General features: G+C 38.4%; 1 protein-coding gene across 1 annotated transcript in view; it reads left to right on the forward strand.

Moving 5' to 3' along the window:
- dpyda.1 (dihydropyrimidine dehydrogenase a, tandem duplicate 1) overlaps window positions 1–26,190 on the forward strand; it is a 127,864-nt gene that overhangs the window by 60,706 nt on the left and 40,968 nt on the right. Inside the window, exons 13-16 of the mRNA XM_060870159.1 lie at window positions 1,153–1,368; window positions 12,998–13,162; window positions 18,484–18,552; window positions 22,808–22,891. Coding sequence (XP_060726142.1) covers window positions 1,153–1,368; window positions 12,998–13,162; window positions 18,484–18,552; window positions 22,808–22,891 — 534 coding nt within the window. The remainder of the gene's footprint in view (window positions 1–1,152; window positions 1,369–12,997; window positions 13,163–18,483; window positions 18,553–22,807; window positions 22,892–26,190) is intronic.

Consider the following 26,190-nt stretch of genomic DNA (forward strand, 5'->3'; position numbering starts at 1 on the left):
TGAAAAGAAATATCTGAAAGGCTGACAGAGATGATCGACTCCAGTCCAAGGGATTCACTACCTTGCAAAAATACAAGTTTTCCTTTGCTCCAATCACACCTGATCCAGCTCACAAAGGGCTCTTCAGCTCATTATCAAGATTTTGGGGAGAGCTTGAGAGCAGAGGGCAGCAAAATGTGTACTGCAATGGCTCCCGAAAACTTGGGCTGAGGTCGGCTGCTTCGGAGTTTTCGTTTATTAATAAACAAACCAACAAATAAGTCTAAAAGAGGAAACTTTTATATGTTTTTTTTTTTTTTTTTTTTTTTTAAACTGGCAGCAAAATATTAACTCGTTATGTATTTGTTATGAATTCTATTCATTTTAATTAAATATATGAACTATAGTTATTTTAATTACATTCATTAGGTAATTGTTTGAATAAATGATGTATTTTTTATCGATATATTGTATATTTATTTAATTAAAGCTTTTTCACATTAATATTAACAACTAATTATTGTGATATCTTTAAAAAAAACAAATCTTAGCAATTAGAGTGATTTTCTGCCAAAGATCTATTCAGAACATAAAAGTTATCTACACCACTGCTTGACATCTGCAGTCACTTGTCAGTTTTTGTGTTTTTTTTCCCCTCTTGATGTGTTAGGGGAACTATGGAGACTAGACTCATCCGTTCCGTATTTGTTGCGTGTTTGATGTGGCCTCGGTGGAGTATGGAGTGCTGTCATGTTTGCATGCTCCTTCTCTTTCCGCATGACACCCCCTTGTTCATTATACAACCACGACAGCATTACAAAAGCAACGTTAAAGTGCTTGATAAACGCGAGGCTAATTAAAGCAAGATCTGATGTCTAACTGTGGTTTGCTTCCTTTATGCCACAGAGGGCCTCGATAAACAATGCACCCCAAAGCGGCCTGCAATCTCCTCCACCCGATCTGCTGGCCTATTGTTGCTCTACATGCGTATGTTTGACTGTGCGCTAGAATGTAAAGTACATTAACCTTCAGCAATCTGCATCCGCACAGATAGTGCGCATCCTTGTGGGATTTCAAGCTTTATTCACAAGAAAAAATGAGTGAAAATCAAGTCTACATTGAAGAGAAACTGAATAGATGCAAACCCTAAAACATGGATGTTTGTCTTTGTAGGCCATTCACGGGCAGACGGTTAGCAGTGAGCCACAACTGCCTCTCTTCTACTCACCCATCGACACTGTGGACATCAGCGTGGAAATGTGTGGGATCAAATTTCCAAACCCATTTGGTCTGGCCAGTGCTCCACCCACCACCAGCACACCGATGATACGCAGAGCCTTTGAGCAAGGCTGGGGATTTGCCCTCACCAAGACCTTCTCTCTTGACAAGGTAAACATCTTAGTGCCCGAAATTTAAACCTTGATTCTGTTTGGAAAAGAACAAAAGACAGTTTCAGATTCAGAACGCATTTAGGCTTGAGTTTAATTGCATCCAGATGATGTTATGAATATTCATAATATTCTATAATGAGTAGTTTTACATTTGTCAGTTTTACTATCATCCTGCAAAAATCAGTATAATCATCAGCCAACAGTCCTCACATAAATGCACAAAATAAATGTTTAAATACACTGCTTATTCATAAATCATTATTAAATTAAAAAAACAAACAAACAAGTAAAAGGGAGAAATAATGATTCCCATTAAACTTTTTTTATAAACTCTAATTGTATCTAACTTTGCCTTATAAAGCTTGAATAAAAGTGCACTTCAGAAATGATGGATCTTTTGTTCTAAAATATCTTATAATGCTAATTACACAGGAATTGTACATCACACATTAACCAGTATATTTCAGTAAAACACTCAAAAGGTATAAATAAAAAGATTTATTAAAGATTTATAATAAAACTGCTTTATTATATGTTACATATCTTCCTCATAACCCCATATCATGCCCTATGACTGGTGCTGTGGATGTTAATCAGTGACATGTGTTTGTTCTGTGCTACAGTAAGTGCTATCATTTTATTAGCAGTTAGTGATTTTAGCGATAGAAATTAAATGAACGATAAAAAAAAGAAAGAAGCAGACGGATGGCGATGCGAGCGTCTTGTGACAGACATCTCTATAGCAACTCTGAGGACGTACATATGCTGCTAACAGGGGAAAAGTACGAGAAATGTAGTGAAATCATTTGTTTATCCTGACCTGCTGTCCTCTCCATGCAGTTAATTTCTAACCACCGAGAGAGCCATGCCTAGAGTGATAATACTATTTTTGCAGGTCTAGTGTGTGTGTGTGTGTGTGTGTGTGTGTGTGTGGGTTGGTTTTGTGTGTGTGCATGAGTGATGGCATTGTGCCTGCTTTCAAGCTGTCTGCAATTAGTTCATAGACTTTCTGGATGCATTTAATAGAGATGTATTTTTTTTCTTTACTAGAGAGAGGAACATATATAAATAAATGAACATGAATGGGAGAGTTTGCGGCAAGCAGTTTGTGCCACGGGTTTATATGCAGAGAGTCTGGACATGTTTTTAAGATTGTATTAAACATGCTGTTCAGAGATCCTCCTTCTCATCTGCTGCTTAAAGATTGACAGCTTCATATTGTGCGAATCCCACGCCTAATATTTTTAGGTGAAGTTTAGCATCTTTAGTGGAATTTCACACGTGAGCATTGCAGACTGCTCCTGATTCTTCCTACTACACTCCTATTCCCATGACATTTGTAGATGCCAGATTGGACTCTAATATACTGTTGCAGCTATTGGCTGTCAGTGTATGCTGAAATACCAGCTGATATCTGGGTAAACAGAAATCGTATTATTCTTTATTGTGTGCCCAGTGGGAGAGATTGTAAGTTTTTTTCCTTTGGGGAAAAGAGATAAAGAAGTTCTTAATGTCAGTGTGAATGAGCAGTCGGCACTCTGCTATCGTTCTACTTAAACACTGGGGATTTCTTTTTTTAATATCCTGTGCTTTTGGTTAGGCCGCTCCGATCAACATTAGCCTGCCGTGGTATTGATAGTATTGGAGATGCTCAGTGGATTGTCTGTGGATATGAGAGGCTTCACGCTTGTGGGTCTTGTCTAAGAGCGGGCGTGCTCGGAATTGCTAATTAACTCGCAGGGCCAGTAGAGAGGCAGCTAACAAAGCTAGGGTGGGCGAGCTGCGTGACCGTTAATTAGAATTAATGAACTGTATTGAATATAAAAATGTGTCATTTTCTTCTCTTCTTTGGTGAACAGTTAGATGTGGCTGGGGGGAGGGGCGAGCCGAGTCCGTCTCCTGTCGGATTTTTATTTTCCCCTTCAAGAAACGTGGACATTTAATCCTGCGTCAGAGCTGTTGCCGCTGGAGCCGTGATTGGTTCTTTTGGTATGTTTCTAGCTAATTAAAGAATGAGCGCATGTGTGGTACAGTGTGAGAACACTGGGTCCAATTAACCCGGTGACTGGTCAGACCAAGCTAAATCACACCTGTAATTGGTGTTAAGCTGATTAACCACTGAATAGAACTTTGTATCTGTCTTGGCCTTATAAAAGGTCTGCTTTTCATATAGTTTAGCCATATGTTTTTTCCTTCAAAGATTTAGACCAGTGCATTGTGGCCTGAGGTCAGCTGATTCACCCTGCGACGGCAGGTGTAAACGTATAAAGACTATATATAAACGTGACCTTTTAGTACTTCAGGAGGAATCTTTTTGGGCCGCACAAATTCTGCATGGATTTCACACTTCTGTTTTCCCTGAAACTTTTAAAGCAAATCAGTCTATCTGTGCACTTGCCTTCTTGTCTTTGTGTGGGAGGATTTAGTGGGCAAATTTAAATGAATCTTCAGACAATAACTAATGCAGTAACTGGAAGATTTCTAAAACATTGCTGTACCTCAACTTTTCCACCGCAATTACAACAATCATGCAGAGGAGGCAGCCCAGACATACACACATACACACACACACACACACACACACACACACACACACACACACACACACACAGACACACAATGTATGCTTTAGATGAAGGAGATTTAATGAGAAATGTGAAGCACCATGGTAACACAGATGATATGTCACACATCTCCTTGCCCAACTCCTGCACACCATTGTTTCTCCCTCAGTACATCCTGATGTTAGCTGTATCTCCCTTTTCTCTAATTCCCAACCAGGATTAATCAGCCTTTTTATAAGGAACCAAAAGGTTAGAGGTCATATACCTCCAGTGCTGCACAAACATCTTACCCACACCGTCTCTTTGTCTCTGATGGTCTGAGCCAATAATAGATAGCAGTGGTCTGTAAATGAGTTCTGTATTCATGTGCTAAAGGCTCCAGCTCCTGCATGTCTGTAATGAGCACAGCCACCATCAGCTCCTTCTCTGCTCTGGTTCAATAGCTTTTTATATTTTCTGTCAGATATGTATGCATTTCTGATTGTGTTACAGCAGACAGTTGTAAAAGCTAAGTAGGAACTTTTTGGTTTGCAGTAGTTCTTGACACTCTTGGGGGTTTATTTATTTCCATTTCACACTGTCAGACGTGCGTTATAGGAAAGACTACCTGACTATGTGACAGGAAAGGAGATGGACAGGCTCTAAGAAGGAGAAAAGAAGTACACGCCTGCTCCTTTCCTCAGTGCTCAGTTCATAATTTTTTTATAATCTGTATTAGCAAATCCACTCTGGCTTTTATTGAGGCTTTAAGTTTCCCACCTCTGCCTCTCAGTAACTGTAAGAGTTCCTGTTAAAGAAGTTGCTGTAAAACTGTTTGTAGAAAGGTTTTATTTATTTTTTTCCTTGCAGAATTTCATAATTGGCTTGTAAAATGTGTCATTAAAGTCCATACGCCTACTTCTTGATCATTGTTCAGCGAGGCGATTTTCCGCTGGCTCTCTCCGCAGGGACCGCATCAGAGCTGGAGGCTGCTAAAGCAAGAGCGTCTGTCTCTCACATCAAGGGACATGCTGCCCCCAGCTCACACCTCCTATTTAACTCACATGCATCCTCCTCCAAAGCTGCCCCATCAGCAGTGATTACTCCGTGCTTAGATGTAGTTGTGGCACATTAGGGACATCGGAACGGAGGGGAGGAGAAAATAAACACCCTAGGTGAATTTAGACTCTGGGATCAGCATAGGAAAACAGGCCTGTCAAAGCAGTCAGTACGATCTGAGAGGTGTTGACTAATTGCTTTCTAATTACACAGTAAATTGTCTAATTAAGCTGATGGTTAATTAGGGTAAGCTTGCACAGCAGTCTTGTGGAAGTCTCTCTCTTTTTTTTCTTTTTTTTTTTTTTTTTTTTTTCTAGAGAGAGGCTGTGCCATGTGCCCAGGCAGCAGGCTGTGTAATTGGCACGGTGGCAGTGACTGGTGCTTAACATGACACAGGGAGGTGGCAGAAGCAGAGACTGACAGAATCAGGATGTGCAGCAAACAGCGGTGCATGTCTCATGTGATGGCTTTGGCCCTCTCGTACTCACCGTGCCATGACAGCTGTGCACACAACTAACCCCGCAGTCACAAACCCTCTCTTGGTGTCACCTTTGCATTGAATATGTGCCAGCCACAGAGTCTGTATGATACTGTAGCACTTTTTTTCTTCTTGGAACACACCACTTGTTTGTGATTTGATGTCCAGCAGTTACACGAGTAACAAAGAAAGAGTGCCACATCAAAAAGATAAAGCACAAGTGACATGTTAAGTCTACGGTTTTCCGCCTGCTTCCGAAGGAAAAGTGTTTTCACGCAGAGTACGAAATAATACTGATCAGATATCTGATAGAATGTAAACTGGGCTGGATTGTTGCTGGCATTTTGTGTGAGTTACTGATAAGAGGTGCCAGAAATGTAGAGACATGACACACGACAAGGCAGTTCTCTCAATCTGTCTTGTCACCCAATCAATACAGAGGCAGATAGGGATATAGCCACTGCTCAATCATCACCACGCTGCTCTTCAAGCCAGGCGAGAAAGAAAGACTCCCATCAGATCAATGCAGAAAATGTCAAAGGTGAATTCTGAACCTTTAGAAAAAGACTATACTGGGAGTTCTTTAACACCTCTGCCATCCCATTAGCCCTGCAGCTAATGGACAAAGAATAACATTTCCTCGGTTTCCTAGGTGAGAGACATTTCAGTTGATGTGTAGGTTTTTACTGTGATAGAAATAAAACGTCTTGGGAACCTTAAACAGTGAAGCGCTGCGATATAGATGAGAATAGTTTATCTATTTGATAAGTGGGACATATTTTAGTCTCAGAATTCGGGTTGCGTCGTGTGTTCTTCATTTTAACAGACCTTGTTTATTTACCACTTGCTCTGCAAGTCCAAGACAAAAAAAAGGACAGTAGCACAACAGATTTGGCACATAGAGCACCAGTCACAGTTCAGTGCTTTGTATTTATTTAACAAGCAAATTAGCACTAGTGAAGCAGATCCAGGCCTGAAAAAAAAAAGAATCAAACAGCTCAGGCTCATTAGCTTCAGCTACATGTTTACCATTTATAAATATACCCATTTAATTGGGAGATCAAGGCGGTAGTGACTACCTCTTTTATGGCTGAAAGGGCAGATAAGCTATGCTTCTTTAGTCCCCTGATTTGTCCAGAATCAGCCCACATTAAGTTGCTTTACTCCCGTTATACATTACATTGATGTAGATGAATATTACATCGCATCTCCTTATGCCTCACATCTGAATCAGAATGAAAGCTAATTAGCTTAAAGATCTATATAGAACAGCTCAGTGTTGAGGCTTTAAAAGAAAAAGCTATGTTCTGTTCGTCTGTATCTTTCATACATTTTCAAAATTTGAAGAAAGCTACCATGCTTTATAATAAAGCTGTACAATGTAGATCTATATAAACTAAACAACTAGGGGTATTATTAAATGTTTTTTAACAAGTACGTTTGATGATTTTAAAAAAAAAATGCTTAATGTTAAAGATTTCATAAATATTTGTCTGCAGTTGCCTGTATAGTCAACAAATTAAACATCTAAGAAGTTGCTTCTAGCATCATGTCAGAATTATTATTATATTATATTATATTATATTATATTACAGTATTATTGTTACAATAATTAATAATTTACATCTGTATTATTGTGATTATTATTGTGATATTTCTGTAGACATCTACTTACATCACGCTCACTTGCTGTAATGGTGCCAGTGCACATGTTTAGCCTGATCATTTCATTCTCATGGCACAGACATTACTGAAGGATTGGTCAGTAGATGGGATTAATAACTCTTCAACACATGACCCTGTTCTTTAAAGATGTTATAACAAAGTTGTGTTTATGTACTGGATTTAACACACAAATGGTATTTTGGCTCCAGTGAAATAGGATTTATTTAGTTGTATTTTAAAGATTACTTGATTACTCTTTCTGGGGATCTGTATAGATTTGTTGCATAGTTCATCAGCATCTTCTTCATCATCATCATCATCATCATCATCATCATCATCATAAACTAAAGGTGGACAATAACACCATGTGATAAGCAGCATACAAATAATGTTGTTGCATGTGAGTTTTGCACAGTGGATACCAGATGCTGGCATGGTCTGTTTTTATCCCTTGTTGTTTATAAAAGAAGGATGCTTCTTTCCAATTCCCTTTTTCCTAGTGAAGTAAATGGTGAAAAGGACTAATGACCAAGCTGACAGACAATATCCCTCTTCATTTATCACACAGGGTTAATATCCTTTGCTTTGACATTAATTTATTAAGTCCCTCACAGGCAGGCTGATCTTGTTCAGAATTGCCATCACGTTTCAGGAGCACCCCCACACACACTCGCACACATACACACGTACACATGGTACACATAGACTCACCCTTTTGTGAGATGGTTACTGTCCATGCTTTGATGCTTCCTGTTGATTGTACTGAACGTAATCAGTCAGAACCTTACTCGGAACGTTGGTGTTAAATCAAAACCTCTGGCTATTAAGTGTGTGTTAAATAATCTGGGCCTAGTGATAAAATTGTTTATGGATGCCAACCTTCATTCTTTAGAAAACAGCTTATTGACATGCTGGTTATGGTACTCGTCCTTGTTTTTGTGCCTAAAGACTAAAGACGGTTAAAGACTTTTTAGACACAATTCTGCTCAGGGAATCATAAAATACTCTTTCTCGTCACAGGTTAGTGGAAAGCGATATATTCGGTCTGTCAAAATCATTTCACTGTTAGATAGAAAGTCATTATGTGTTTTATCAAGTTTCCAAGGGTGCAGATGTGTAGCTGAGATGCTATCACACATCCAAGGTTGCTTAGATTTATACGTGACAAGCAAAGAGAGGGGATTAGGACTGCAGTGATGATCTTTCTTACAATCTCAAGATCAATCTCAAGAGACATGGGTAAGTGACATTTGCTCACCTGTATACACACACAAATAGCCTCGAACATGCTGTGTTGTGCTCGTATAACACAACACTGAATGATTTCTGTGCAGTGGAAAATTAGCCTTGAAATCACAATGTCTTCAGCTACCATCTGTTGAGCATGGAGAATAAGAGAGGACAACACGGATAGATTCAGTCACATTTGGTTTTTTGTGTGTTTTTGTGCTTGTTGCTTTGTCTCAGCGGCTGGGTAGCAGGTCAAGGTTATTAAGCAAGCTTCCTAGAGTCAGACAGTATTAATCCATGCAGGAGTTGAAGAATGTCATCTCAACACTCCCTGAGAAATGAGCACAGAAAAACTGCAGGAGGTGTTATGATGTTCAGAAGCATAGTAACACCACTCATGTTTCTCTTGATCTTTTCTTCAACCTCTTTTGCTCCTTCTCTTCTCTCGCTCTTCTCTCCTGTCTCTGCTTTATGAAGTCCCAGATTGTGGTGACTGGCCAGAGTGCTGGTGAGAACCGTACCAGCTATGCTTTGATTTTTCTGTCACAACTGCTTATAATGATTAATGCCTGCACTTGGGGCCACTCTATGTAATTATGGCCTTTCCAGATTATTATGTTTTTTTTTTTAACATGTCTGCTTTCTGCCCATCACAACAGAATTCTCAGATATTGCCATAAGTCTTCATTTTGGCTCTTGAACAGAGTTCCTAAACACAGTTTCCACTTTCCCGGATTAATTTACATAATATTATAATATCTAAAAATTATGTAATGTAATAATAAATATCGAAATGTATGTTATTTCAGCTGTGGAGCTACAGACATCCAGCAAAATATATATACACACACACACACACACATAGTGTAATGGCAGGACATCTGTACATCTGCATGCTCACAGCTGGAATGCACAGAGCTTCATAACCTGACAGAATTTTTATTTTGTCAGATGGATAAATAGTGATTTATCTTTTTTGTATTTGAAATGTATCTTGAAGAAGTTATTGTTTTAATTGTCCATGTTCATTGTGAATGGCAGCCCTGAAAGGAAAGCAATTTGTCAGATGACTGCAGGTTATAAAAAGTTTCATCCTGCCATGCATGTATATTACTTTAATATGCATAATTTCCCTTTAATTTGGAATAAAAATAATTGAATAGCATAAAAGATAGAAATGAGTAATTGTTATTATAGACCTGCACTATTGTGGAATGCAGTATAGGCTTTTAATTTCTCTCAAGTGTTTTAATGATACATATTTGTGTAATGCAGCTCCATCTTCAGCCAATTCTGTCTCTCAGAACAGAATTGGTCATGGTTTGGGCATGCAGCTCCTGAGCGAATATTCAGTTTGAACATTGTGCTAGTGTATATTTCTCCTTTATTATTATCATTCAAATAGATGAAAAGCAAAACTGCTTACATTTTATGCAGAATTCAGAATTGAATCCCCTGAAACTACATTGTTAGGGGGAAATGTAACATTCAGCCTCGGTATAGGAAATTATTTCATATACTATTAGTTCTAGCATGTGGTTTAATGTGTGAGATTATCATCAGTTGTATAGTCCCTCAAGGATATAGATATGAATGATCACCTTTATTCTATGAGGAAACATTTCTATTGTGATGGGAGTGGTGGCTTTCGGGATGACAATGACCTCATCCTCAGAGGCTCACGGACTATGAACATAATGTATGTCGTATGATATGGCTTTCTCAGTCCAGATTTTCAAATTTGAAATTGTTTTGGTCATATATCATGTGCTTTTGCAGAGATTTGTAATTTCTATGCCAAGGCCAAGAGTCCAACTCTGTACTAATTAGCCAGAACTTTATAATCACCTGTCTAATATTGTGTAGATCTCTCATAAGCCACCAATCCTGCTTCGACTCTTCAAGGAATTGATAGAATGGTTTCAGACCTAGTTCTCACAATTTGGCCCTTGTCAAAGCTTTATACTTGCCCATTTTTATTGCATCCAACACATCAAACAACAACTTCAAGAAGTGACGTGCCTAATACAACCCACCCATTGACAGGAATAAAATAATCAATGATTTCAGTTTACCTGTCAGAGGTCTTTATGTTTTATATCTATATAGTACACAATATATCCCCACATATGTACATATGCACCTCCCATATGTTTTGACCAATTTCATAAACTGTAAAATTAATGAGATTTGTGTGTGTGTGTGTATACACGTGTGTGCACAGTGATGTGTGGTCCATTGTGTTTGATTAGTACTTCTTGTATGTGTTTGAGTCTGAAAGGCTGTTTGCTGTGTATGGATTAGGGGTCTGTTCTGCTGTGATAAAAACCTGGTTAGCTCCAAAACACAGCCTTGGTCATTAACAAGACGCAGCGTGGGGAGCAAGGCAGAAAGTACACATCATCTTCCACATGGGTCACAGCATGCTAAAGGCAGGCATTGAAACAATACACTCATGCAGTGTATTGTTACAGTCGAAGAAACTGTAAAGAAACACATCGTGCCTATGTTTCTTGTTGGTGTGTAAGTCACTGTTGGCAGATACACAGGAGCACACAGAGGTGTGCTTTGAATTGTGTGTCACATCTAACCAAAGCTATCTTTGAGAATTCAGATTTTTTCTAGACACTATGGTGGCTGTACAGTATGTGTGTGTGTGTGTGTGTCTGTGTGTGTGTGTGTGTGTGTGTGTGTGTGTGTGTGCCCCTTATCTTACACAGTGTGGTGCCTTCCTTCTACAGTGTGCCAGTTTTCTCCCTTTGGGCAATTTTCATGGTTTTCACTTGCTTAATATTAAAACTCTTGTTCCACCTTGGCCTGATAGTACGAAGTGCCGGGAGCCAAATGTTCCCTGGTCACAGCTTCATTAAATACAGATTTTTTTTCCAGGAACCTTGGGATGACTGTCTCAATTTCCATAGTGCCTTCAGTAGACACACATCATACTTTCATTAAAATTGGGTTATGTCTTCATTCACAACCATGGGCCACATCCCAAACTGTTACTCATCCCCCATCAATTTTACACCAAAAACAGCACTTCATTTCCAGTTTCTAAAAGAAGTGCCCTTGTAATTGTATCTCTTGATTGAATATTCACAGTGAGATGTCTCTGTAAGCAAAGAATATGGTTTTGGTTCATTTTTACACAAAACAGGTCCTCCCTGAATTTAGTGTTATTGTGGCACTTGTTGTTCGTACCTGCCTCTGTAAACGTGTCCCAGTCTCATGCACGCCTTCATATCAGACTGAAAAACAAACTTGGATTTCTTATAAAGAGTTGGTGGTGAGAGTTTGAGAAAATACCCAGAATTATAAACTTACATCAGTACATACGTACGTGGTATCTATTCAAGGAAAAAAAAAATCCTTTCATCTGATAAAAAAAAAAAAAAAAAAAGAGAAACCAGTTCTACTGCATTTAATCAAACTTATGCTAATTTGATCTAATTAGCAGCAATTACATTTTCTTGTCAGTGTAGCTGGAAATCAGTCTAAATGTCGTTAAATTAAGTTAGCGCACAATTATCTTAATTGTCTGTAAGGGTAAGCTCTAACTGATCTATGCAAAATTGTTCTCTTACACTACTAAATTGTGATGGACAGCTTATCCGAGGTGGGAGAATTAAGCTGTCACTTCTACTACAGGTAGTCTTGCTTTATCGATTCATATTACAGAATACTGGAGGAAACTGAAAGCAAGATCATTTCTGTCTTTTAGGACACAGTATCCTTTTATGTGTCAGTTTTGCATGTGGTGGACATCCAGATTTCTACCATACAATTTCTTCAGTATGCTGAAGTCACTGTCATTGTAAAAACCTAAATCCAATCCATTTTATAGCTCTATTGACAGTCCTGTTGGCTTTACATTGTGACCTTTCAGTTAGAGAGGTGGACGGTGCCATTTTGTGATCTGTTCAAGCCATTAGCAGGTTGAAACTGCTTTCACTCAGCTCTAAAGCCCTAAGTGGACTGATTATGGTCCATCTACCGGAGAAGACTGCACACAAGCTTTTCCACCACATAAAAGTTGAACATTCTGAAGGCTTATGTTGTTTTTTTTAGACATGTTGTTGCGTTTGTGCTGTAATCAATTACGTCAGCGGAGAGTCCGGTAAATAGATTGTAATCATCTCTCAAACCAGCTGATGTGCTATGATTCAGTGCTCCTGCTTTTCCTTCCTTGCTAGTTTATTTTTTTTTTATTATTTCTGGACTTTTTCATTTGATTTTGCTTCTGTACATGGCTAAACTTTATTTAACCAAAGTAAAAAACAAACTCATTGAGATTACGTTACTTTTACAAGAGTGACCAGACCGAGAAGGCTGCAAAAGACAATTAAAACAATTAAAAAATAACAATTCAAATATTTTTTTAAAAAACAAATCCAATGAAAAATCTACAAAAAAATAACAAAATAAATAAATAAATGAATAATAATAAAAAATCACAGTAATATACAATCTATTGTTAAATATCTATTTATATAGGGTAAATAAATTTCTCGCAGGAGATGGAGCTTCCTGTATTCAGGATCATAGTGCAGTAATGAGGTGGAAGATTTCATGTTTTTAAAGATTAGATCACAAAGTCTTAAATCTGTTGTTTCTGAAATGTCTCAGTGCTCTGCTCTTTGTGCTCTGTTCAGGACCTGGTGACCAACGTGTCTCCACGAATCGTGCGCGGAACCACATCGGGTCCGATATTTGGCCCAGGCCAGGGTTCCTTCCTCAACATCGAGTTAATCAGCGAGAAAACTGCAGCCTACTGGTGCCAGAGTGTGTCCGAGCTTAAGGCAGACTTCCCTCACAACGTAAGCAACCCTTTCACTACAGGAAATCTAATGAAACAGACGCTACTGCAGACACAGATAAGCCACGATGTCACATATACCCAAGTGGAATTCTTGCAGCTTTCATTTGTATCAAGTTGGATGGACAGGAGCACTGTTGCACTGTGTTTATTCAACACGGGATTTTAGGTGCTATTCTGACAACAGGAAAACAATTATGGCTGGATCAATTTCATTTCAAATCTAGTGTTAATAAATGGAAGACAGTTAGGAAGTTGTAAGATATAAACAGTCTAACAGTTATGAACAGCATTTTTCTTCAAGTCCTGTAGAAATTCACAACTTCTAAGAAGCCAGGAAGCAAAAATGGTAAAAAAAAACAAAACAAACAATGGTTGACACATTTTTTATGCTTCTACATCTGGTATTTTTGTTTTCTCCAGAGTCCGTGGTGAAGCTTGAAGAAATCATAGAGCAGACTGGAATAATGAAACATTAGCACATTTAACTCCTGTGTATTTTATTTATTTATTGATTTATCACAGTTCTTATTTTCTGGCATCATTTTTTCCCAGGTTCACTGAGACCGATAAAGGAATTGCTTGTTTTTGGTCGGATGATTTATACGGCTTAGTGAATGCTGTTATTAGCACTATTGCTCCTGTTATCTCTCTGTATTCATTCTCATGGAAATTACAGCTTGGATCATTAGTGAGTTCAAACGATCATCTTGGCAGGATCTTTGGTGCTGATATTTCAGCTTTTTTTTATTCCATCGAGTTCTGCACCCCATGTGCTGCGAGGCACCTGCGTTAAAACCAGAACAGGGAAGCTTTCCTGTAGGCATCTTCTCTCAAATATCTCTCTCAATTTTTACCTTTCCATTAGCATAGAACTCTGTTCAACCTTTCGAACTTCCCTGGTGCCCACAGCTTTCAAAGGTCAACTAAAGAACTGAACCATTTAGATTTATGCATTATCCGTTTAAACTGTCGCACTAACATTTGAGTGCTGCTTGTAACCCCCCAGGAGGGAGCTGCTGAAATAGCCAGCCTGGAACTTGCTATGATTTTACATAATTTAATGGTTGTGGCTTTTGATCATATCGTTGTTCTTGTCTTTAAACTCCCTGATGATGTGCCTCTAAAACAACACCTTCAGCTATAGCTGGAGCATTTGACTTACTTCGGGAAAGATTCTCCAAATGCCAGAGTAACTTGCTCAGTACTGTGAAAAACCGACAGTTATCCAAGTGAATTGAAATTTAATTGATTAATTCAGTTTCCTCATGTCCATGTTCAGCACGGATTTTCTTTTCACTTCATAGTGTTTGTTGGTTTTAAATAGCCTACTAGGGTTAGTTCTTTTTTTTTTAACACTAACACTGAAAGCCAACAGTGTACAGTAAAATAATTCATTTGTTTTTACTGATTGAAAATTACTGATAAGTCTATTACTTACTGGTAAAAAGGGTTCATCTGCTTAAACGAGGCTTATCAATTAGAAGAGTTATCATAATTTTATTAGAATAGTTATTAATAATATCATTTGACATTTTTATCAGTAATATAAAACAGAAATTTGGTGAGCAACTTAACGGTTTCTTATAATAATTACAATAATACATTTGCATTTATCATTAATTGTAACATGGTGAAATTAATCAAGTAAACTTAATTAACCTTATTAAAATATGAAATTGCTGCACATTTTACTATTACAATAGCACTCTCAAAAATGTTTTACTTTTCTGAGTGAAACTGTCAGTGTTTTAAGGATTTCTCTTTTTTGACTCATCTCTTTTCTTCTGTCTTTCAAAGTTCTGTCTGTGATGTGTGTGTGTGTGTGTGTGTGTGTGTGTGTGTGTGTGTGTGTGTGTGAGAGAGAGATTTCTTTAGCAGTTCACATTCATTTTTTACATGAACTTGGCAAAAAATTTTATTGAACTTTTTTTTTCCACATTTTGTCTGACAACTCTGTTCAGATTATTGTTATCGGAGCAAGAAGCATATATGATGTGAATAAAATTAGCCTGTTTTTTTTTTTTAATTTCTAACAGTATTAGATCATCTGAAAATCCACACAGCTCTTCTGCTGCCTCTAACAGCTTTACAATCGTATGACGTTCTGTTCAGGCCTGATCACATTATAACGTGCTTTTCTTGTTGGTTAGGTAAACCGCTCTTGAAAGGAAGTGAGGTTTATAAGTGCTGTTAGTGTAAATACACTGCCTTGCCCTAAAAACAATAAATAAATAATTTGCACATTCTCGTTTGGTATTACACCACCTTTAACTTTGATTACAGCACACATTTGTCGTGGCCTCGTTTGACAACCTTACGCAACATCATGATGTTTATTTACGTCAGAGTTTGAGAATGGGTGAGTCAAAATAAACTGTAATGTCTTCTCAAACACATCCCTAAGACTTTCAATGGGGTTAAAGTCTGGACTCTAACCTATGTGTGAAGATGATGTCTTATGCACCAAGAAACACTCTTTATGAATCCTGGCATTGTCATCTTTTAATATGTCATTTGCTAGACGCCCTTATTCATGCCTGTGCCATCTGTGAAGAAAAGAGCATTCATGGAAAAGCCGGGTCATTCGGTGCATTCAGGCTCTCAGCTGACTTTTTTTTTATTGCCACATAATGTTGCTGAGCCTCAACCTGACAAACTGAAGCAACCCAACATCAGAACACTGCTTGTACAGTGCAAATTCAGTGTAAAAGAGGGTTAAGAAATGAGAAGCTACACACTGCATCAGTAGGTTTAAAAGAATTGCTGGAGATCAAACATATTAATCACTGTAGTAATGATTCAGTCACTGACTCCATAAGTGTTTGCTTATTTAAATCCAAACAGTGAGATTTTTTATGGCCAGGCAGTGTAAAATACAGTAGATATGAAACTGTCCTAACCTTTTCCAAACCTGAGCTATTCTTTATGTTGTTCTTCGTTTCCTGATGTTCTCACATGAGAGACTGATTGTGATTGTGTTCAGTCTGTGATTTAGTTCATTTTAAATCATACTATTTGAATATTATTTCCGTATTAATTCCTCATCGTCACTTTTATTATTCACAGCAACGGAATGCTCATGTTTGTTAATGAAACACAAATGTTTATGGTGTGGAGCGAGTCCATATCTCAGCTTTTCGCCTCCATTTCATATTTGTACAGACGGAGCAGCATATGTTGGCTGAAATTACAAAAATGACAACTCAATTGTTCATTTCTAAACCCGGTTTTATTTTCCTCTTCTCAAGAAATATCAAAGGATTAATTGATTTGCTGGAGACTTTCTGGCTGCAATCAGAGCGAGTACTATCAGAAGTAAGGTCCGGCATTCAGTCCTGCAGCTTTTGTGAGGAAGATGAAATAAAAATCTGAAATGTGTGTAAGGAGAGAACAGACAGTAGCTCTCCTCAGCTCTTTGTTACAAGGATCCACAATACTGTACATCTTTCCTGCAGCATGAATAGAATCATATTTGCTACAAAAGAGTGTGAATGTGTGTGTGAATGGATGGCTGAATGAGATTTGTTTATGGGAACATGGTGAAACACATGTATTTGAAAGAAAATCATATTTGGATGATTTCCATTTGCGAGCAGAAAAGGTTATTCAGGCTGCCCTGCCCCTGGAGCTTCTGTGCGCAAACACACACGCACACGCACCCACACACACATGCTCACAACACTCACAAACATAACCAAGGCTTTTTTCATTCCACAGCCTGCCTTCAAACCTTGTCTAAACTGCAGCTTCAGCCCTTGCAGGTCAGAGCTTATGGACAAATTGCTGTGATTGTCATCATCAATGCTTCAAATTTTCCACCCATTACGAGGGGAATGGCTGCTGCATGGTGTGAAGGAGGGGCAAAAATGCTCTGAAACGTTCTTATGTGCTGGCCGAGTGACAGGCTTGAGGTGACTGATCTCCATGGAGACGCTTTGTTACAGTGTGCCGTGCGTTCTGAGGCAAGAGCTAGGCACAGGGTTATTGAGCTGATAACAAGGTAATCCTGCTCCTCTCACAGCCTCCACACTTCCTGCTGCCTTTAACTCGCTCTGCCTGTCTGACGGCACTTTTAGCCCCGATTGTCTTTAATAAACCGGAAAAAAGGATGCCTCGCTGCCATTTCAAGGACCTCTTTCCCATAATGTGAAGTTAAAGTGGTCAAAGGTCAGGCTTAAATCAAAACAGAATACAGTGTTGCCTGCATGGCACCCAAAATGAAACTCACTCGTAATCTCCATCATCTCCAGCAACACTTCTGTATCTCCCTGCTTTCCTGGGCTTTACATTAATATTACCAAAGAATATTTGAGGGTGTATCAAATATCGCTTATATGTCAAGGTTGTTTGGTAAATCTGAGCAGTAAATGTCAGGCTGCTTAACTTTATTTGCCCTCGAAAACTTGCCAATATTTTCTGCTCGTGTAGGTGGGCTATACTTAGTTCCTAACTGTGCAGTGCTTTTGGGGGCGCCTAATGCCCCAGAGATTTATATCTAGCGGAAATTTGTCCTAGGGGAGAGCAAATCCTCAGAGTTTAATATCCTCCTTTGAAATCTGTTTTCTCTCTCTTGGTATCCATGGATATATCTTTTGTTAGTGCCACACTTTTTGTCCTTTTGGCATCTTCTCCTCATCACTGCTAAGTCATGGTCAGTTGATGAGAATGGATTTAAGATCTAATTAAATAATATCGTACAAGACTTCCAGCAGATTTACATAGATACTGAAACACAGCTATATATTATTTAACACTGTCGCACAGTGTCTTCTTTTTGCCGAGAGAATGGTGTCCTGTGGACGAGACATACAGCATGAATTGTGTGTTATGTGAGTGTTTGTAAATTAAGTGAAAGCTTTTTTTCCAGCTGTGATTACTTAAACCCGGGAAGCAATATTAAGAAGCTGGTCCCCCACTACATGTTTTTATGTTTGGCTTATAGTGTGTCAGGGGAAAGAGAAATGAAAATGGCACAGGCTAATCCAGCCGTAGCATAGAGGCTCTTAGTTAATACCCTCTCTATGATGTTTTTATTGTTTTAATAATGCCAGCATGCCTGTCGATTTGTTCTGATAACAAATATTGTAAATTATAAATATTGATTTTGAGACTTTGTAGGGAAAAAAGGACGATCGAGTGGCGTGTTTCAGCCGCAGTTTAAAATGTGTTGAAACAAACCGAGAAGAATAAACGTGTATACACATAACAATGGAGCCAGTCAGCAACAATAAAATGGAGCTGCAAATTGTAAGACTGTATGTCACTCTAATCTCTCTCTCTCTCTCTCTCTCTCTCTCTCTTTCTCTCTCTCTGCCATAGATTATCATTTCCAGCATAATGTGCAGCTACAACAAAGATGATTGGACTGAGCTTGCCAAAATGGCAGAGGTGAGTCTTTGTTATGATAATTTACCAATGCACACAGTTGTGAAATTATACCCCCTTCCCTGCTGATAATTTGCCTCTTTTGATAACACTGCCACTGCATAACTATTGCTTGGGAAGAGAGGAGAAAAGTGTGATGTACCACACCTTTCCAAACTGCAAAAGCAACATTCACGGTTATTGCATAAACACCCCAAATATTGAATCACTGGCAATTAATCTTGGATCTGAAGCATGCTACATTTAGGCAAATGTTTATAAGACCCAACTGGTTTGTCTCTGCCAAGAGGCTGAGACAGATGCCAGAGAAAGAGGAGGTGCTGAAGGAGGAGAGAGAGGAAGAAAGCTGGGCAGGAAAGCAGGGCATCTTCAGGCCAGGCTTTTCCGGCTCTTCCATCTGTGAGCAGGAGCTTTTTAGCCTGTGTCCTTTCCTGGTGTCAGTCAAAGGGAACCCTCAGCAGACACACACACACACACACACACACATGCACAACGGAGCACACACAGACACACACATTGAAACTCACAAGTAAACCTGTAGCTGATATTTTGAATGGAAATAGATAGAGGCAGTCCAGTGGCCCCTCGAATTAATCAGTGTTGACTTACATATCTTTGGTGCTTAATTGTGCACAGAAAATGTCAGAAAGTAAACAGGCCCACATGTCAATGTGTTAATTTTGGTATTGATTTCATTGACGCTCTCGCTCTCTGTTGGACCTCATTAAACCAGACCTGTCAAGCTCATCCAACCCCCCACCCCCATCCCCCCACCCCCACCCCCCCTTCCAGTCAGGAAAGATGGACATCTGGTTAGTGCTGTCTCCCTCCTCCTCTACTCCTCTCCGCATTGCTGTCAGGTACCTTTTGCATATCGGACATTCATAAACCTGGCAGTCCACTGATCTAAGCTTGTCCGAGTTCATTGTATTAGTTTAGAGTAGCCAAGCTTCCTATTCCTTAACTTAATCCTAGCCCTAATCCCAACCTAGCTCCACGTGTCCTAGAGACCGTCTTTCTACCACTCTGGAATATAGCTAAGTGGAAAAGCAGGTTGGCAGTGCCACTTTATAAAATAGGGGACGTGAGGAAAAAAGAACGGAATATGTCTTTGGTGCTTTCTTTTTTGTTGCTTGTAGTGTGTCTTCTGAACTGAATTCATTGTTTTCATCACATCTATAGCAGACTGTTTAGTTACCTCTGCCGGCAAATATGAAATAAAAGCCCGGTTTCCATGGTAACGCCATTCTCAAGGAGATTCAACCATTAATTTTCACTTTGAAAATTCTGGAAGGGAACACTTAATACTGTGGCTTGCCCAAGGATACTACTTAAAAGTTTTTTGTTCTCCTTTTCCCCTTTCTTTCCCTTCACCAACGTGTCAGAGTAAAGTAAATCATTTTCTACTTTCAACTGCCCCCCATTACTGCTCCCTCCACACAAATTTCTGCCTGATAGAGAAATATTGCATCATAACCATGAGCTAGAAGCTGTAATTCCTAGATGTCACAGTCTCTCCATAACCTGTTCGTACTTTATTTTTATTTTAAAGTTGTGAACCAAAATAGGAATATGACATTTCATCTGGGGTGTGTGTCAAACAGTAATGCTGATAATCAACTAGTGCAGATGTATTCAACTAAAACTTGGAACAGTCCAGTTGCATAAAATTCCCTGATTACAGTGTTGTTGATAAGGACCCAACATGACTGTATAGCAAACAGCATTACCTTTTAATTCTTAAATCATTAATATTTAGTGCAGGGCTGTAAACCCTACAGTTTGATGTGGTTGTATTTTCTTTTTTGCCTTACTGCTGGTGCTTTGGGTTACTATTTTAACAACATTGCTGGAATCTACATGCCAGACTCTACACATCAGACTCTACACACCAAACTCTACACACCAGACTCTATACATCAGACTCTATACATCAGACTCTACACATCAAACTCTACACACCAGACTCTACACACCAGACTCTATACATCAGACTCTACACATCAAACTCTACACACCAGACTCTACACATCAGACTCTACACACCAGACTCTACACATCAGACTCTACACTGATGAGCTGCCTTCAGATGCTTTACATAAATGCATGTGATCAACCACAGCAGAAAAGAGGCTAATTCATAGATAGAAATCTAGTAAATATGAACAGGTCTTTTTTTCCTGAAATACTCTGCCAGGTTACAACCTACTGAGTAGAGAATGTGTGTGAAAAGCCAGAACATGGTGAAAAGGTGAGTTCAGAATAGTTGAAATGCTGTCACTCAAAATCTTACGCTACAGGCTTGACTTTGATCGAGACTGTCTTTCAGTCATAGCTGACTTTTCTGCTGTTGTTCGAACATATCTAGTATCTCGTATGACATAACTTCTCCATGTTGGAGTAAGTGTGTGTATGCCCATTCCCTTTTGCTGTTGTACCCCTGATATCCCAGATCAAACCAACCATCATGATCTAAAGTGTATGACAGGGATAGGTGATCCTGTCTTATCAAGTTGGGAGCTGAGAGCGCAAGTCAAAAGCAGTGTCAGTGCAGATAAGTAACTGCTGTGAACCCATAGCTCTTCTGTGGAGTGTATACTTTGGATTGCTCTCTTGTTTAAAATGACTGTGAACAAGAGAATAAACAACTGATGGTCTTTTGCACCAGACATGTCACTGCTGTTTGAGAGGTTTTACAATATTAGGACCTGCATGAAGTTCCCTCTTAAGTGTCATGTTCACTCATTCTGGAAAAAACACAATATGATTTGAAATACATCCCAGATTAATGTGTCGAATACCAGTTTTGAAAGAATAGTCTACATGTATGTACTGTATGAGTTTTTCATTTAGTGCTTGCATCCTGGATTTTAAAATGATCATTACAGGGTATTTATATCATGTGCATGGTTTAAATGCATCTATTCTTTCAACCTGTCTTTCATTTTTCTTGTTCTATTCATGCAGAGAAAAAAAAAGCTGCTTTTGTATGTATGTTGTATGAACTTATAGTCAGCAGGAAGATGGTATAGATCATAATCATAGAGGATGTTTGTGCTAAAATGTGGGTGACAGTGGAGTGTGTGTGTGTGTGTGTGTGTGTGTGTGTGTGTGTGTAATTCTGTGTCTGTTTGGGATTAGGATAAGAGGTGTGGAGCTATGGCACTAAGCCTCTTGATCTTTTCATACTCTTTGTATGCCCCTTCATCTCCTTTCTGTCTCTATCATTGTCTATTTCTGTGTTTCTATCTTTCCTGTTTTGTTCTCCCTAAGGAATGTTTATGAGAATGAAGTATATAAAGGACAGAAACTCCCCAAACTTGCCAGCTCAGCTCAGACTCTCTGTATTGTTTAGCTTCATTTTGAACACCTTTCCACTGTCATTTTCTTTTAAACTGGCAATGACAAACAGTTTTCCTACGCTCTTCCCTATTAAAGCTGCTTATTGTGATCAGCGATGATAGTGTGCTTAATTCATTGTGTATATTGGCCTTTTGTTGTGTTAGAAAACGGGAATGGGAGGCAGCCACCTCCTGTCGCTTTCCCTGTCTATAAAGGGCTTAAAGGAAGCTGGGTGAAATTAAACATTATTGATAATTGGCTTTGGGATCACGGTGCATTGTGTCCATTTTGTACCTGCATTTGGCCCTAATTGACCATGAAATCTGGAGCCTAATCCAGGGCTGCCATGCTTCCTCCTCTCTCCAACTGACTATGATAAATGGCTTCATCCTGCCACTTGCTCCTCTGCACTTTATAAGGCTAAAATACTTATTCTTCTTTTCTCCCTCTAATGGCTGTCAGTCTGCGGAAAATCATAAATCTACAGCCGGAATCACTCTGGCAGGTTTGTGGAGCTTTTGTAATTGTTTAAATCCCGCATGTGATGTGGTTTAAAGCCCCTACGGATATGTAATTGCCTGTCAAACGCCTTTCCTGCTCAGCCACTTTCTATGCCCCACTCCACTAGTCTACATAGAGAACAGCATCCCCTGCACATCCTTGTGGAACAGTTATCACTTGTCTGATCTATTTTAGTCCTAATGCTTCAGTCACTGTTGTTTTGTATCTCTCATTGGAATACACCTCCTCTGAAGAAGAAGCTTTTTTGGACATGATTAATAAACTGAATCACTACAGTGTTGTTTTTTTAGTGGTTTGCATGATTCATATTACACTGGTGAGACTTGCATATGGAAAAACATGAATTCATTGACTATATTGCAGTAACGTTTGCATAAATATGACCCTTGAACAGGCTTCTGGAGCTGATGCCCTGGAGCTGAATTTATCCTGCCCTCATGGAATGGGAGAGAGGGGTATGGGACTCGCCTGCGGGCAGGTACGACCAACACTCCTCACTTTGCACCTCATACATACTGAGACTCAAGCTGAAGGAGCTAACGCTCTCTGACTAAGAACATGACTTGTCAGTTAATGTGTGTGCTGAGAGACTACTAAGCTACTTGTGTATACACTACGCTTGAATATTTAGGCTTAACGATAAAAAAGCTTAGCTTAGCTGCTGAAAAAACATATGTACAGCATGATTGAATGAGGTGGATGTCTCTACATTATTACATGGTGAATTAGTGATTACCATACCTGCCCTGGCCAACTACTTTCCTCTTCTAGAGAATTACCATATTTCATTAAATATAGAAAAAAGTATTTCTTATTGATGGAAACGGGAATATGTCGATCCTCAAGGATCTTGTAAAAATTCTGAATATCAGTGTAATAATCATTGTCACTCGTTTAGTAATGCAGTCACGGAGGAGGTGTAGTCATGCCTGAGGTAAATGATTCTCTCTGGGCACTCCACTTCATGAAATCAAACTTTATTGTGTTGGGAATGTATGAAGACAAGTATGATAAATAGAGCAACCACAAACACCTACTAATGGGTCTTCACTTCTGAGAAGGGTTTTGCATGAAGGTCTTAATGATGTACCTTTTCTATAACATTGCATTCAATTGAAGCATTAACAGAAATTAATAATCCATAAATGATTCCTTTAGCTGTTTGTAAATAGTTTTTCCTTCAGACTCAAATTTCCATGCACTAGGATTAATGTAGCGTTTATTCTTAGAAGATTGAGAACATCTTTTTTTTTGCAGTGACATTATGAATATTACAAAGCACCAAAACACCACTGTTTATAAAATCAATTACAGCCTTAGCTGTATTTTATGTTTGTCTTTTTTTGTATGTAATTATTTATCTGTATATTTATCTATTTATCTATATGGAAATGGAATTAGATCAAGATAAATCATGTTCGAATCCTTTTCCATTTTTAGAACTGAAAAACAATAAGAATCATTTTAGGGGGAAAAAAGATAAAAAGATCAGCTGGTTGCATAATGCACACACCAGAAAAACTAGTACTTAGTTGATGCACCTTTAGATTTTAGCACAGCATAAAAAATTTTTGGGCAGCCTTAAAGCATGATGCTGCCACCTCCATGGTTCAATGTGGGGATGGTGTTCTTTTAATGATGTGCTGTGTTTTCAATTGCAAAACGTTTAACTTGGTTTCATCAGACCACAACACATTATTCCACATGGTTTTGGGAGATTGGAAATCTTTTATTTTGCTAACTTTAGCCAGGCTTGGGTGGGTTTTTTGGTTTAAAATGGCTTTGGCATTGCCATCCTTGAATGTAGCCCAGACATATAAAGAATACATGTCACAGAGAGCAACCAGTACTCGCTAGAAATTATTGCAATTCTTTTTCTGTTGCTGTAGTCCCCTTGGCAGCCTCCCTGACCAGTGTTCTTCTGGTCTTCTCATCAGGTTTAGGGGGATGACCCATTCTTAGCGATGTCACTGTTGTGCCGTATTTTCTCCATTTCTCCATTGATTATTGTCTTTACACTTTCCTTGTTATATTCAATGAGTGGTATGTTTTTTGTAATGCTCTCCTAATTGATATTTTTCAACAATGAGATCCCATGCCTGCATTTTAAGCTCTTTGTGGCCTTTTCAGTCGGATGTTACCAAAAAGATGTCAGAAATGTTCTATAGGAACAGCTGTACATTATTTGAGTTTATTAACTGATTCAATTGAGTCAATTTAACTGACTATATACTAATTATTATTTAACACGAGTTTCAATGTTGAATATTGATTTTGAATACTGCCAGATTTCTAATTATACAATGGTGTGTACACTTATGCAACCAGGTTACTGTACATTTTTTATTGTTCATTTCCACCTAAAATGATTCTTATTGTTTAACACTTTAATTTATTGGTTACAATTTCACGTAAAGTTTGGAAAAGGCTCTGACATGATTTATCTTTGTTTCATTTTTTACACAACACAAAACTGCCATTTTAACAGGGTTGTGTAGACTTTTTACATCCACTATAAATGCGCATAACCCAAAACTAATACCTAATTAAAGCAGCTTTCGAGTTTATTCCATCACTCAGTCTTTTTGGGGGAGTCTATCAGCATGGGTCCTTTTTACTTGGCAATACTAAAACATTCTCAGTCCTTCAGATTACAAGGGCACAGCCTGCATTTTTTAATTTTTTTATTGAACTCAGGTCTTGCTCTACATAAACACTCTTCTTTTGATTAAGGCATTCATTTGTTGAATTGTATATATAATTACTAAACACCTATGGTATCGGTAGCTATTATCAGGGGCAGCGCCAGAGAATTTTAAACGCAGGTGCTGAAGGCACACCATTTTATTTACAGAGGGAGCTGAGCCATTATAAATAATATTTGCAAAATAGGACTTGGGCTTTTTTTTAATGTATTTTTTATTTTATTTTTTTTTATTTTATGAAATTAAAGAAGCACTCAGATTACAAAATGAAATGATTTTACATAGACATTAAAGTGAACACTTCAGAATTTCAGGCAATGGCAATACAATAAACACCTATAGCACTGAGGTTATATTTACCAGATACTAATTAATAATAGTTACCAGTTACGATTTGGGTCTCGAACCACCAGGAAAGTGCAGCTTAAATTTTTTCATCATTTTATAAAATTGAAGAGGTACTCAAATAACAAAATTAAACAATCTTTTTAACAATTTTGCTTATATACATTAAAACACCTATAGCACCAGGTAGTTACCAAATAACACCACTTACCATTTGAAGTCTCAAATAAGGACATGTGATTGACAGCAAATTTATCAATGATGCATTCAGCATCCATATCTAACTCGCAGTTTCGCGCAACAATCCAACAAGCTGAGCAATCAACATCTGAGCCATTCTGTACCTCAAGCTGAGGTATGTTTATGTTGTCATTTTCTCTAGAAGCAAAATCTGAATTAGAATTACCAGTTCACTTATTTGGTACAAGAATCCGCTCCATTTTTAAAATAAAATGTAATGATATTATGCCTATGCCAACGTAGTTGCAACTCATGTTTCATGATGTTACGTTATTCATGCCTAATAAGTAAATGTTTTTACTTTATTTCATTTTGTTCTAAATTATTAATTAGAACACTGTTGTTATATTATTGCTTTAAGAAAAATTAATGTTTGGGGGTGCTGTGGGGAGCTTTGTTCTTTCTTGGGGATGCTGAAGCGTCTGCTTACCCTCTCTCTGGCGCTGCCTGTGGTACATAGTCATTCTTTCTACCTTGATAAATGCTC

The sequence above is a fragment of the Tachysurus vachellii genome, chromosome 5 (genome assembly GCF_030014155.1).
Source record: "Tachysurus vachellii isolate PV-2020 chromosome 5, HZAU_Pvac_v1, whole genome shotgun sequence".
NCBI classification, from domain to species: domain Eukaryota; kingdom Metazoa; phylum Chordata; class Actinopteri; order Siluriformes; family Bagridae; genus Tachysurus; species Tachysurus vachellii.